The 13044-nt window shown below is 37.5% G+C and overlaps 1 protein-coding gene across 2 annotated transcripts in view; it reads left to right on the forward strand.

The window, feature by feature from the left end:
* INTU (inturned planar cell polarity protein) overlaps positions 1 to 13044 on the forward strand; it is a 40512-nt gene that overhangs the window by 12765 nt on the left and 14703 nt on the right. The window contains exons 4-7 of one of the 2 annotated variants that reach the window (XM_005150473.4): positions 5640 to 5843; positions 9900 to 10018; positions 11453 to 11542; positions 12225 to 12302. In XM_005150473.4, coding sequence (XP_005150530.3) covers positions 5640 to 5843; positions 9900 to 10018; positions 11453 to 11542; positions 12225 to 12302 — 491 coding nt within the window. The remainder of the gene's footprint in view (positions 1 to 5639; positions 5844 to 9899; positions 10019 to 11452; positions 11543 to 12224; positions 12303 to 13044) is intronic. The other variant, XM_031050133.2, reaches the window with a different exon arrangement.

Consider the following 13044-nt stretch of genomic DNA (forward strand, 5'->3'; position numbering starts at 1 on the left):
CAAAACTGAACAGTGATGAAGATTGATAGAACTCAGGATTAAAAATTGATAGGAAAAAACCCCCAAAACCTGACCTGATGAATAGTGTTCCTTCCCCTAAACCTTCTGCACATATCTTTTTCTTCTAGCTGAATTGGAGCTATAATGAAGAATTAAGTAATAAGGAATTAGATAGCTAGTTCAGAATTAAACCAGGAGAGTATTAATTACCTTGGTTGTTAGTAGCATAAAATTAAGTCTTTTGAATTACTCTGCTTAAATCCACTTCCAGGATTTAAGAAGGTAAAGTAAAAGTTGCAATTTAGGAGATTGAGCAGGTTAAAATTATATCTTTTACAGTATGCCTGTAAGCTCATGGTAGGTTTTTTCTGGGTAGAATATATGAGGTGATGGTAATAATAGAAATCTTTTACTTCCCAGAGATGATAACAAGTTTTTTTAAACATGCTTCTGTTCACAACTTACGTAGTGCCTGTAGAACTACATCTGCAGCTGCAGTATGATTATTAGTATGTCAGGTCAGGAAGCTCTCCAAGATGTTTGACAGTATGAAGCTTGCCTAAGCTACCAGAGTTGTGGTCAGGTATTGGCAGAGCTCCATGGTAGAAAAACCTTGTCTTGCCTATATTTGACCAAATATGGAGTTGCTGTATCTGTTATTAAATGAAGAATGATTAAAAAAGAAGAGGTTATATAGTTTACGTAATTGTATCCTTGCTAGATTAGAGTATACCTATTACTTGTTGCTAAAATGCAGCGCAACCCTTTACATAGTAGTTACTCTTAATGCAGTATTAATGTTTACATTGTCAGTAAATCTGTCAAGTAGGCAGCAATTACTTGAAATGTATAACTATTTGTCATGTTGGCTTTCCAAAGCCTTTTATTAAAGTGCAATTATTCTTTTTTTTTTACTGTGCAGTTTGAGTCAAGCCAGAAGACTGATTGTTGAAATACACCAGTGGAGAATTTAAATACAGAGCTCTGGGGGGGTTTTGCAGTGTAGAACACTGTTTGTGCTGCTGAAGAAAGAGAGAGTGGTTGTTTCTAAAAATTAGTAATAAAGATGGCCTTTATACAAGCAAAATTGTTAATGTATTCTCATGCACCACATGTTGCAAATATCAAAGCAAATGCAGTTTAAAGCAGTTTTACTGCAGTTGTAAGTTATTTACATAAGTGAAGTTGGTGCTTTTCTGGGCTCAGTATTAAAAATTATGGGAAGTAATTTCAGAAACTGACTACCTAGGTTATCTCAGTTGCCGTATGTGGCATAACATCTCTCATTATTATATTTCCAGAATATTGTTAACCTTACCTCAGTTTAGGTTGACTGGCTTCTGAGCATGCAAGATAAAGTGATATGCTGCAGTCTATACAGTTTTAAACTCCTGTCATCAAAATAGCTGCTGTTTCCTAACACCACAAGACAGAGAAGACAGAATAGGAAAGGGAAGATATTCTAAGTAATATATTTTTTCTTACCCTGACACTTGGAAGTTGCAGAACAATTTTACCCAAAACTGTCTGAAAATACTGAGCCTAAGGCAGACGTTCAGAATCAGAAAATTCAGCTTGAAATTTTGAGTTAGAGTTGTGCAAACCATAGGCATATGGAAAACAGAGACTTACAACAGGAAATGGCAAGCAGTCTTAAAAGGCAGGCAATGCCACCAGCTCTGGCTATAATAAAATCCATATTCTAAGACATACAGCTTTCTTGCTGTTACACAGAAAGTACGCCTTTCGGCGTCAGACCAACAGTGTCACAGCTATGTCTTCTGTTTTCTTACATTGACGTCCTCAACATAAAAAGGACATGGTACTGTTGGAACAAGTCCAGAGGAGGGCCACGAGGATGATCAGGGGACTGGAGCACCTCCCATATGAAGACAGGCTGAGAAAGTTGGGGCTGTTCAGCCTGGAGAAGGCTGCGTGAAGACCTCATAGCAGCCTTCCAGTATCTGAAGGGGGCCTACAGGGATGCTGGGGAGGGACTATTCATTAGGGACTGTAGTGATAGGACAAGGGGTAATGGGTTGAAACTTAAACAGCAGAGGTTTAGACTGGATCTAAGGAAGAAATTCTGTACTGTTAGGGTGGTGAGGTACTGGAATGGGTTGCCCAGGGAAGTAGTGAATGCTCCATCCCTGGCAGTGTTGAAGACCAGGTTGGATGAAGCCTTGGGTGATATGGTTTATTATGAGGTGTCCCTGTCCATGGCAGGGGTGTTGGAACTAGATGATCTTGAGGTCCTTTCCAATCCTAACTATTCTATGATTCTATGATTAAGTAAAAAATCATTAAGAAACAAACTGTAGCAGCCTTCCAGTACCTAAATGGGATCCACAAGGGTGATGGAGAGATTTGTAGTGACAGGACAAGGGGGAACAACTTTAGCGGTGAGGCACTGGCACAGATTGCCCAGAGAAGCTGTGACAGGGGGTTGGAACTGGGTGAGCTTTAAGGTCTCTTACAACCCAAACTGTTCTGTAATTCTATGAAGTTAAATACAGAGTGACCTTCCCATCCTACTTTTCCAGCTTTCAGCAGTCAATAGTTACTTGCAGTCAATAGTTACAGCAGTCAATAGTGACTTGCTGGATCATGTACAAGTTCGTACCTTCTTTTTTAGTGTAGTTCTTAAAATTCCTTTGACCTCCACAGCATCCTGTAGCTGTGATTTAGAGAACTGATTTGTGTTACATTTGTTTTTATTGTTTTTCAGACTGCCATCTAATGAAGCACATTTCATACTCCCCAGTTCCTGCATTGAGTAGTTAACTGTCCATTTATCATTCCTTGACTTCAGAAAGCTCTATCATGTTCTGCTTCTGTTGCATTTTTCTTAAGCAGAAAAATTCCTGTCCATGTACCTGATAGTTTGCTGTTACTGTCCTTTCATCAGTGCCTTCTTACAGGTTGATTAAATTCTTTTTTACAGCTGTTCTAATGTCATAGTGTGCATGCTGTATAGAGTTAGAATACTAATATTTTTTTTGTGCTTCTCCCATTCTTCATTTCCTTTCATTTTCCATTTTCTGCTGTGCATTGAACTGATTTTCTTTAGGTGAAATGAAATCAAAGTTGTGAAAGACTTCATCATCAGCATTTACAGAAGGATACTTTAGTAGTCATATCTAATCAGATTCAGTGTACTGCTAGGGATGAACACTGATTTCTCTACCACAAAAAAAAAAGTGGGGGCAGTGGTGTTAGGTACGTAGAAATGTAGTTTCTTGGTAATTTTCTATTGCAGTATTTTCCAGCTTATTTTTTTTTTAATGGCAGGAAATAGATTAGAACTTGTGCAGTAGCAGAGAGGAACAGAAAATGTCGTTTCACCCTATTAGAATCAAGATTTGGAAAGGAACTTGTCAAATTGTGGAGAGAGATCTTTCTCAAAACACAGCAATTTCCCATCTGAGTGGGGCAGTATTGTCCAGAGAGGTGTGGGAGGCAAAATGGATGCCTGCAGGAGGAGGAAGAGTTAAAGTTCTGTTTGTCCCCATTTGTTTTGAGCTTCTGCTTGGACAGCCATCTGGTTGTGTCTCTAAGACAAGACAGACTCAGTTTGGGTTGCTTTATTTTTAATCAAAGGACTCGAAGATAGACTGCAGCAAGAATTACATCTGTGCATCATTACTGTAGAGACTGTAGCCTGAGTGTCATGAATGGGTGTCCATCGACAAGATGTAGAAGTTAAAGAGAAGTAACTATTGAGCCTTGAGGAAATCTACAAGAAATTACACAGGGTATGAGGAAAATCCTCTGAAATACATGCAGATGGCATGACAGAGAAAGAGAACTGAGTCACTGAATGCCAGAGGAGAAAACATACATCTATAAAACTGTGAATGATCAGGTTACAGGGACTTAATACAACCACTACTTTTATCTGGGTGTTTCTGTTCCTTCAGTCCTGTTAATATGCAGTGTAATTAATCAAAACTGAAATGATGAGGAGGAAGTGAGGGATGAGTTACTGTCAGAGAAGAAAATGGTAGCACATGGCATGAGAGAAGGGTTGAATGCAGTGCTGTTACAGGGAATGGGAAGAAAAAAGAGGAACAAGCTGACAGCTGCCAAAATGGGAGAAGAAAAGATTAATGTGAAGTGTTGGGAGGGAGTGAAGTGGGAGGGCAGCAGCCCATGCTGTAAATGTTGTAACTGGAAGAGCTGATGATGGCACTTCTCTCTGATCTAGGTTGACAGGCAGTGGGTGTTTTAAAGCATCGTTATTTCTTGCTGGCACTCCTCACAGTTATGAAAACGTAAATTGTATTTAAATGTATGAATTACTTCTGCTTGGGCTTTTCGAATTCACTGCAACTGGGAATATATAAACCTTTTTTGTTGCATCAATCATTAGGCTAAACTGTCACCAGCTTTAAAGAGAAGCAGGATTTAGTGTGATGTATTATGTTTAGAACTTCCCAGTCAGTAGGTATGTTAAGGATACTTCAAGGCAGACAAAAATCTTGAGTAAAAGCATATAAAGGAGAGAACTGAGTGTGCCTGCTTAGTCCAGATAGATACATTTTTACTCACTTTGAGCAATGATGAAAACTAAAGTATCATCCAAGAAAATAAATCAGTTTATTCTTTCTGAAAATTACGATTTTATGCTCAGTCAAGAGCAAGGTATTTCTTACAAATCCTTCTTTCGTGCTTAGAATTAAGTGTTCATTCACCAAAAACAAAATAAAAATGAGTGCTGGAACACCTACCAAACATAATTTTTGCATGGCAGTGCTCACAAAAAGGAAGTTTGTAAAGCAAATTTCCACACCAAGTATGGATGTTGTGTTGCTTGTGACCCCCAAAATATACACTTACTCTGACAGTCCTGGTGTTCACTTTATTTGGGAAATAAAGAACTCTAAACAATGTAATATTTTTGACAAAGTAAGCTTGATCATCAAAACTTTGTTATTTTTGAAGAGTGAATTCTCTGTGCTTTGCATTTTTTCATCTGAAGACAGAATGCAGCAGGTGGTGTAAATAAGTTTCATGCTTCTTGCTAGTTGTGTACAGTTGTTAACTACAGCAGCAGAACTTATTTGCTGACTTTGCAGTTAAAAAAAAAAAGTTAATTTACTGAAATGTGGGCACATTGAAAGAATTGCTGCTGAGTGCTACAAATTAACAGCCTTCCAGTCTAATGTAATTTGATTTCCCTGTGCAAATGTACCTGTCTGTGCACTCGAATAGCAAAGCAATGTTCATGAAAGAGCCCTGAGGATAAATACTTCACAGTGCTGACATTCTGAAAGAAGTCAAGTATCGTGTGTGTTTCCAAAGCATGGTAATAGGTTTTGTGTTCAAACAAACCCCAGAGCAGTTAGTATATTTTTCCATTCTCAAACCCATAAGAATTAAGTATGAAAACACACCAAACCACATGCTTACTCATATGGTTCATAGAACATGTGATAGCTGCCTTTCTTCTTAATAGTAGGTGGCTCTGTAATGCTGAATATTTATCTGGTTTTCTTAAAACAGCAGGGATTTTTGAATGCTTACATTTTTGTCAGTAAGACTAAGAAAATTTAAGGACACAAACTGCATTTATTCCATCTGGGATTAGAACATAATTGTAACAGCCTCATTTTTACAATAATTAATTATCTTAATAGGTTAAACTTACATTTGAGACGTCAGTATTTGAGTCTGAAGAAACTTCTCAGCAAAGGTATAAACGGGCACAGTCAAGTATGAACAATCTGGTTCGGCTTTTGTGGGGAGAAGATAGCATGGACCATCAACAGGCTCTGCAAGATGTGCCCCATGTTGTTATGTTCCTCACACTGAAACTGGACTCTGAAACATCTAAGGATGAGGTATGTGGCCAACTAAATAAAACTGAAGATGAAAGGTAACAACTGACAAAAGCAACTGCTATACCTTTTTGATATTAAATAAAAATAAATCTTACTGACCATTTTGAGTCCATAAAATGTCCATTTTGACAGAAATAAGGCCTGAAATTCCGGGGTGGATGGGAATTACCATCACTGCTGACAGATTCTGGGTTTGAAATCTCTTTGGCACTGAATATCTTTACACGAAGAGCCTCGAGGTGTTAACAGGCAAAGCAGAGATCAGTTAAGAAGGTCATGATTGTCTCTTAGATGCTCACTGAGCTGTTTTCAATATGCCTCTCAAACTATGAAATCTGCCTAATCAAAAAAATTTTCCCCAGCAGGAGCTGTTGGCAGGCCACATACATAGTCTGCCTAGCTCCTCCTGTTTTGAAATGCTGATGTGCCTTTTTGTGAAGGACTCTCCTATGTTTGCTGTTTGCAACCAACTGCGGCTTTTCAGCTGAGTGACGTTTTTGAGCTACTGGGGTTCTTTTCCTTTGTCCTGTAAAGCTTCCTTTCACATCTCTTTCCTTTTCATGTTCTTCAGAAGAATGTTGCCAGTGTAGGTATAACCCATTGTAAGTTTTTGTGTAGATGTTGTTCGTGATGTAGCCATAGCTACAAATACTCCATTTAGAATGCAGAGACACAGAACAGCGGGGAGGGCTCAGTTTGGCTTCTTACCCCCCGCTGAGATTGACAAATGGACAAAGTGGACTTTTTGGGAACAGACATTTGGAATAAAACTCTTTTCCCCTTCTGTCAGTTCAACTTAGATTTATCATACTGCACTAGTGATATTATTCGATACGTTATTTGATAGGAGGACGTCAAACGAAGGACAAGTTTTGTCAGTCCCCAGGGACTGGGGTGGCAGGAAGAGTGGTGGAGTGGGGAGCAGAAAAAAGACATTTTCCTCTCACTCCCCTGAAATTAATCCTTAAATCCAGTCAGTGTCTGTCCCCTCTTTGAGATGTCTTTTTTTTTTGTTAATACAATTTTTCAAGAGGTAGAAGTCTGTATTGCTCTTTCAGTGTTGTGTAATAGAGAAAATGTGTTTCAGCTACACATAATGGAGTTTAATTTGATTTTCTAGAGACGGGGCTGGGGAGGAGAACCCTAGAAAATTACATGATGTCATAAAAAGCTATCATCATATAAAATCTGTTGTGAAGTTTGCAGAATCAAGTGGTTGAAAGCTAGGAAATGACAGATTTATGGCTACTTGTGCAACTTTCATACAGCCCTTTCATACGTACACAGCATGATGTTGTCTTGCATATTACATTTTTTCTGAAAGATGCCTGTCTTATGCAGAGGACAATGTGGGCTGATGAGTGTGTATAATTAAAGCTTATTAGGCAACCATAAATCCAGTACTTCCTAACTCTGGAGTACTTGCTTTTACAATATAAATCATGATCTTAATGTAATATTTTTAAGGTAGCATATGCTTAATTATATATTACAGCAAGATACTACACTGCAAGCTTTGGTTTGCAGTCCTTTCCAATCCTGTTTAAGGGCTACATTTTTTTCATGGGAGGTACCTTCAGCAGAAGTTTACACTAGTGTTTGTCATAATTATTACTTCTTTTTTTATCGCTTTGCAACAAGGCACGGTCATTCTGTGCCTTTCGCCACCTGGAGACTGCTTCCATTATTAAAACATGATGTTGTGGTGTTTTTCTGCTTTGGTGTTTCCCTATAATAAAAATGAAAAGAGCTCATTTAACTGGGAATTAAATAAACCCAAGATGCTTTATGAAAGTGGACTTACGTTATTGCAAATAGTTATTTTTTTCAATTGTAAGTTTGTAGTGTAAGACTGCTATGTTATGTGGCTAGAACAGCTATGGACAGGTGCTCTAAACCTAAAGGCCAGTGTTTTCTTGGCTACATGAACCTTATGAAATATTAAAAGTATGTATTTCAGGGCCTCTGGCTCCTCTGTTGGTAGGTGATAGATATGCAAATGCCTAATTGCAGTTCCTGCACTTCGGAGTAAATGCAGGAAGAGAAAGCAGGAGCCCTGCTTTCTTGCCCCATTATTGCTTTACACTCTCCCAAGAAACAGGATTAACCATGAATGTTGAGCGGAGGTAAAAGAGGGATTGTAATGCGCTTGTTCTCCCTTCATACCATGGAACAATGGTTTCTTGAGAAGTCCTGGCAGCTAGGGAGCCCCAGATGGTCTCTAATGTTGAGAGATGCTTTGCTGGTGCAGTCAAGCTCTTTTTTTTACATTTCTGAACAAAAGAATGCTGCCTTCTTCAAGGCACTTGTCTTTAATTTTATTTGGTGAGCGGTAATAGACATTTATCCTGTAGGTGTCCTGTTCCAGTTTTAGTTTACAGCAGTACTTCAAATTAGCAGTGAAGTTACTATACACCTATGCCATATTGCACAATAAAAATACAACGATCCTTTACTAAGCTGCTTTACTCATGTCCAAGGGAGACATGGTATGTGGATCACATTCATGTAAGCAATGGCAACTAAAGCTAGTAACTAATTCTTCCACTTGTGAGCTTTTGGCACCTAAAAATAGAGTTAATGAGCTCTTAAGACTTGTGAGCTCTAACCACTTGTAAAGGACAGCAGTATTAGAAACCCCATTTGGGATGTGGGGGTGTCCTATATGATAATGGTTTCAGTTAGTACAGCTATCTTGTCTTTTGTATGTTTTAGTTCGAAGTAGATACTACGGTTATAATGTACCTTGTTCGTACCAGCATACAAACTACACATCTTTATGTGTTTGAACTCATTTTGGTGATGCCATGTTTTAAAACGAACTAGATGATCTTGAGGTCCTTTCCAATCCTAACTATTCTATGATTCTATGATTCTATGTTCCTGTTCCTCCTACATGATAGTGTTTTCTGGAAGCATGCGTTTAGCATACTTGCAAAGCAGCTATTAGCAAATACCTGTTAAGATAGCTTGGTTCAAGCAGACACTGATTTGTACTTCCTGTAGCTTTTCTCTCCAGTTTTATAATTTCTGAATTAATCTTTAAGAATACACAGTTGTCTTTCATCTACTGCTTCTTTTTTAATTGTACTTAACATGCAGTTTAAAGGCTATTGTCAGTGAAGTGTGTTTGAAGATTATAGGTTTTTAGCTGGTTGGCACCATTTTGACACAGTTTCTTTTAGCCATTTCTTATGTTGTCAGGACTACACTAACACATTTTTTAAAATGCTCTTTAGGCTCAGTTTGAGAAATGGATAAAATAAAAAGGAGAAGCTATTTGATAAGCTGTTAGTTTGAACAGTCTGTCCAGGTTTGAGTTTTTTGGATTGAAGGAGGGTTTATACTTTTGAGGAAATGAGCTATTTCTTATTTATTAATTCCATTGTCATTGTCCTATGAACTTTTTGCCTTGCTTTGAAGACAGTTGATCTTGCATGTTGGTGTATGCTGAACCTTGCTAACTCATTAATGTATATCTATGATATAGCGATGACCTTTTGTTACAGTTGTCTTTTCTTTCCCTGGGAAATGAATTTGGTGTAAAGGCCCCAGCTCATAGTGAGGAGAAAGAAAGGCTCTTTCTAGCCCTTTGTAATGCTGTAATTAGGAAATGGCAGGGGTTTTTTCCATCTGAGGGATACATTCAAGAAAAAAAATCCTTGTTACTAATGAGTATTTGAAAATAGAGCTAATTAAATTGGGTAAGAATGCAAAGTTTGCCAGGTCCTTCTGTAATTAAACTTTATATTCTTTTAATCTTGACGAAGGAAAAGTTTCTAGCGGGTATTGGCAGTGGCTGGATTTGCTTAGTGACATAAATAGGAAAGTTAATCATGTCTGTGTTTCTTTTGTTTATGTAGAAAGATAATTTACTGTACTCTGTACAGGATATGCTTAATACTGCTTGCATTATTTCTGGCGTGTCACAATTTGGCAGAAAGCAATAAATGTGGAGGAACATTTTGATTGTTTGGGGTTTTTTTAGTTTTGGGTTGGGTTCTTTTGGTGACTTTGGTTTTGTTTTGCTTAACTAACAGCCAACTTTCTTCACAGCAAGAAATCCTTTATCAGTACCCTGTATCAGAAGCATCCCAAAAACTGAAAAGTGTGAGAGGAATATTTCTCACACTGTCTGACATACTGGAAAGTGTTACTGGTACCCAGATTATCAGGTAAAAGTATTTGAAATATAACGTGCTACTACATTATTTTATACATATGTGTACAGAAAACCACACGTGAGTCATGCATCCAATTCCAGGCAAAAGAAGAGTGACTCTACCTGTTACTCAGGAGTATTTTAACTAGAACAGCATGCCTGAAGTTGGGCTGTTCAGCCAGGATGTACATTGATTTAGGGGAATTTCTTTGTCATGGGTGGCAATGACTAGGATTTTTAGTTCAGCGAAATTGGTTTTAGATCCTTCCTTAAATCTCTTAAAGCACCTTTATCTAAGCTGGGATTCTGTGGCACTGTAGTATGGAGACTGGAAATTCTGCAACAGCTGCAATCATATTTCTAAGAGTAAATTATCGTTACTGTGTCTGCATATGTATGATGTAACTTTTGGGGTGGGGATGTTTATTTCTTTGTAGTTATTTGCATTTTAAATATATAATTTGTTTTGTTTGGAAAGCACTTTTGGTAATATGAAGGAGAGAAATGTTCTGGTGACATGTGGAAATACTGAAGAATTTCTTACCTAATGAAATAACACTGTTGTTTTATTTAGCACCATCAATTTTACTGTATGAGTAAAGAAAGTTATTCATGGAGCCATATCCTAAAAATTAAGTTCCTGAATCTTTCAAGCTTAAGCCTGTTACACTTTTTTCACTTTGCAGCAGTGTCATGTTGTTATTTAAAATGTCTAAGGTGATAGTAAGAAAGGTGGGGGGTTACTATAAAATTAGTGTTTGAGATATTTATAGACCTTGGTTTTAGCAGCAACCAGTACATTTAATGTGATAACCTGGTGCATAATGTATGATTTACTGCTAATTTGAACCTTGGGTCTAATTTTGTTTCACGTTCTAATTCACTCTGTGGTTCAAATGAAAGTTCTGTTGGTCTTTCTGGGATTGCTGTGCTTCGTGGAACAATTTTCTATACAAGGAGGTAGCATGAGAGTTTGAGCTTATATTTATCACTCAGGTAATATGTTCAAATACCTCTTGGGCTTTTTTGCAAAACATGGAGTCTTTTTAAATGGTTTCGTGAGTGACTGCTGTGTTCAGAACCTTCATTAGTACCTCTGGTTACCTCACTGTGATCTGAAATGACATTAATTTTGTAAGTCGATTGTGTTAAAAGCTAGGCAGGAAGACCTTTAAAGATCATCTGAGTGATTCAGAAGATGACTGTGGTGCTTCAGTAACGGTCGTTCACTTGAAAACATTGTTAATACTGATGTGATCTGTTTGGAACAGACCAGAGAGACCTCAAGTTCTTTAGTAACATCATTACCTAGCCCAGTTGTATGCATGTGATTATAGATAAGCGTTAAGTTTGCATATAAAATACATATAAAACATTCTGGCTTATAAAGGTCATGTTTTGTAACTTCATAGTGTTAACGGAAGTACTTCTGGTTTAAATTTTCTAGTTCCTCCCTTTTCTTATGCGAAAAACTGGTTCAGGTTGTTTACTGGAAAGAAGCTGACAAGTTGCTTGTAATTGGTCTTCCTGAAGAAAAGTGAGTTTCAAATAAGCTGCTTTGTTTCATTTCCTATTGTGTGTCCTCAAATTGTGCTCTTCTATCAAAAAAAACAAGAAAGGGAGAGCTTACAATGTATTTTTTTTTTTACTGTAACTAGTTCCTATTCCCGTGATTCCACTTTTTTATTTACCTTATTCACATCTTTTATATATTCATTGTTAACGGTTTCTTTTTCATTTTGTCTAGAAGGAATAAGGTCTCATTAGATCTCAGAAGTAGGTGTAGTTTAGAAAAGAGTAATTGTCAGTGTTTGGTAAAGTCAAGTCTTGATTAGACACTACTGAATAACAGCAGTAATATATTTATGTGTTCTAGGACTTTCCTTCCCCTCCCAGCTTTACTAGCATCTGTGTCACTATGGGCAAGTCACCCAAAGGAAATCTCTCACTGAGTCTAATGCAGAATTTTTTTGTTTGCACTACATTCTTAGTGTTCAAGACCAGGTTGGATGAAGCCTTGGGGGATATGGTTTAGTGTGAGGTGTCCCTGCCCATGGCAGGGGGGTTGGAACTAGATGATATTAAGGTCCTTTCCAACCCTAATTATTCTATGAGTCTATGATTCTAAGAATAGAGCTCTTCAGGAGATGCGTATACTTATTCATAGTAAAGTTATTATAAACTTAGCTGTACATTTGAATTGTTTTGGGGTTTTTTAGTGTGCCACTTGCTCAGCTGAGGAACATGATTGAAGATGTTGTCAGGACCTTGAAATTCATGTATGGTTCTTTAGACAGGTGAGTTCTTTCAAAAGGATTTTCTTTTCAGTTACTAATTTTTCATTGATGCTCAGTGAAGACAGCTAGTAGTAGTAATGTTTACATGGAGTTTCTTTGCATGTTCCTTTACACTTGCACAAAACCCAGGATTCTAGTCTCCTTGCCTTTTTGTTTCAGTCTTAACACACATTAAGACACTTTTTAAAACAGTCTGTTGATTCAGACAGTTTTGTCCTTGATTAGTTTAAATCATTCACATAATCAAAGTCAGTGGATGTCAGCAACACTCTGCAAATGTTACCCTTTGTGTTAAACCACTGTAAAACACAGGTATGAATCAGTGGTTTGTTTTTAATGAAATAAATGCACGGGACTTCACAACTTCATTTGGCAGAGTGACTTGTCTGTCTCTGCATTTGGAAAACACACAGAAAACGTTCAGTCTGACTGTAACCTAATGGCCATGGTAGGCTATTCCACATGCTTGCATTCAGTTCGGGGTTAACTTCTGTGTGCCACAGAGAAAGAAAAAGAATAATTTCCAAAAGGATGAAACTGATCATTGTTGTATCTTAAGTTGCTCTAAGACACCTGTTATTATACTATGCTGCTTTAGCTTTTCCTTTGTTTGTAGGTACTGCCTGGATTAGCCTGCTGGGTTTTTTCATGTTTAAAATGACCGTTTAAAAAAAAAACTCAAATCCAGATGTAGCATCGTGTTGTAAAGAGCCGCTTTACACACAGCAGGTTATATAGACAA

The sequence above is a fragment of the Melopsittacus undulatus genome, chromosome 5, assembly GCF_012275295.1.
Source record: "Melopsittacus undulatus isolate bMelUnd1 chromosome 5, bMelUnd1.mat.Z, whole genome shotgun sequence".
NCBI classification, from domain to species: Eukaryota; Metazoa; Chordata; class Aves; order Psittaciformes; family Psittaculidae; genus Melopsittacus; species Melopsittacus undulatus.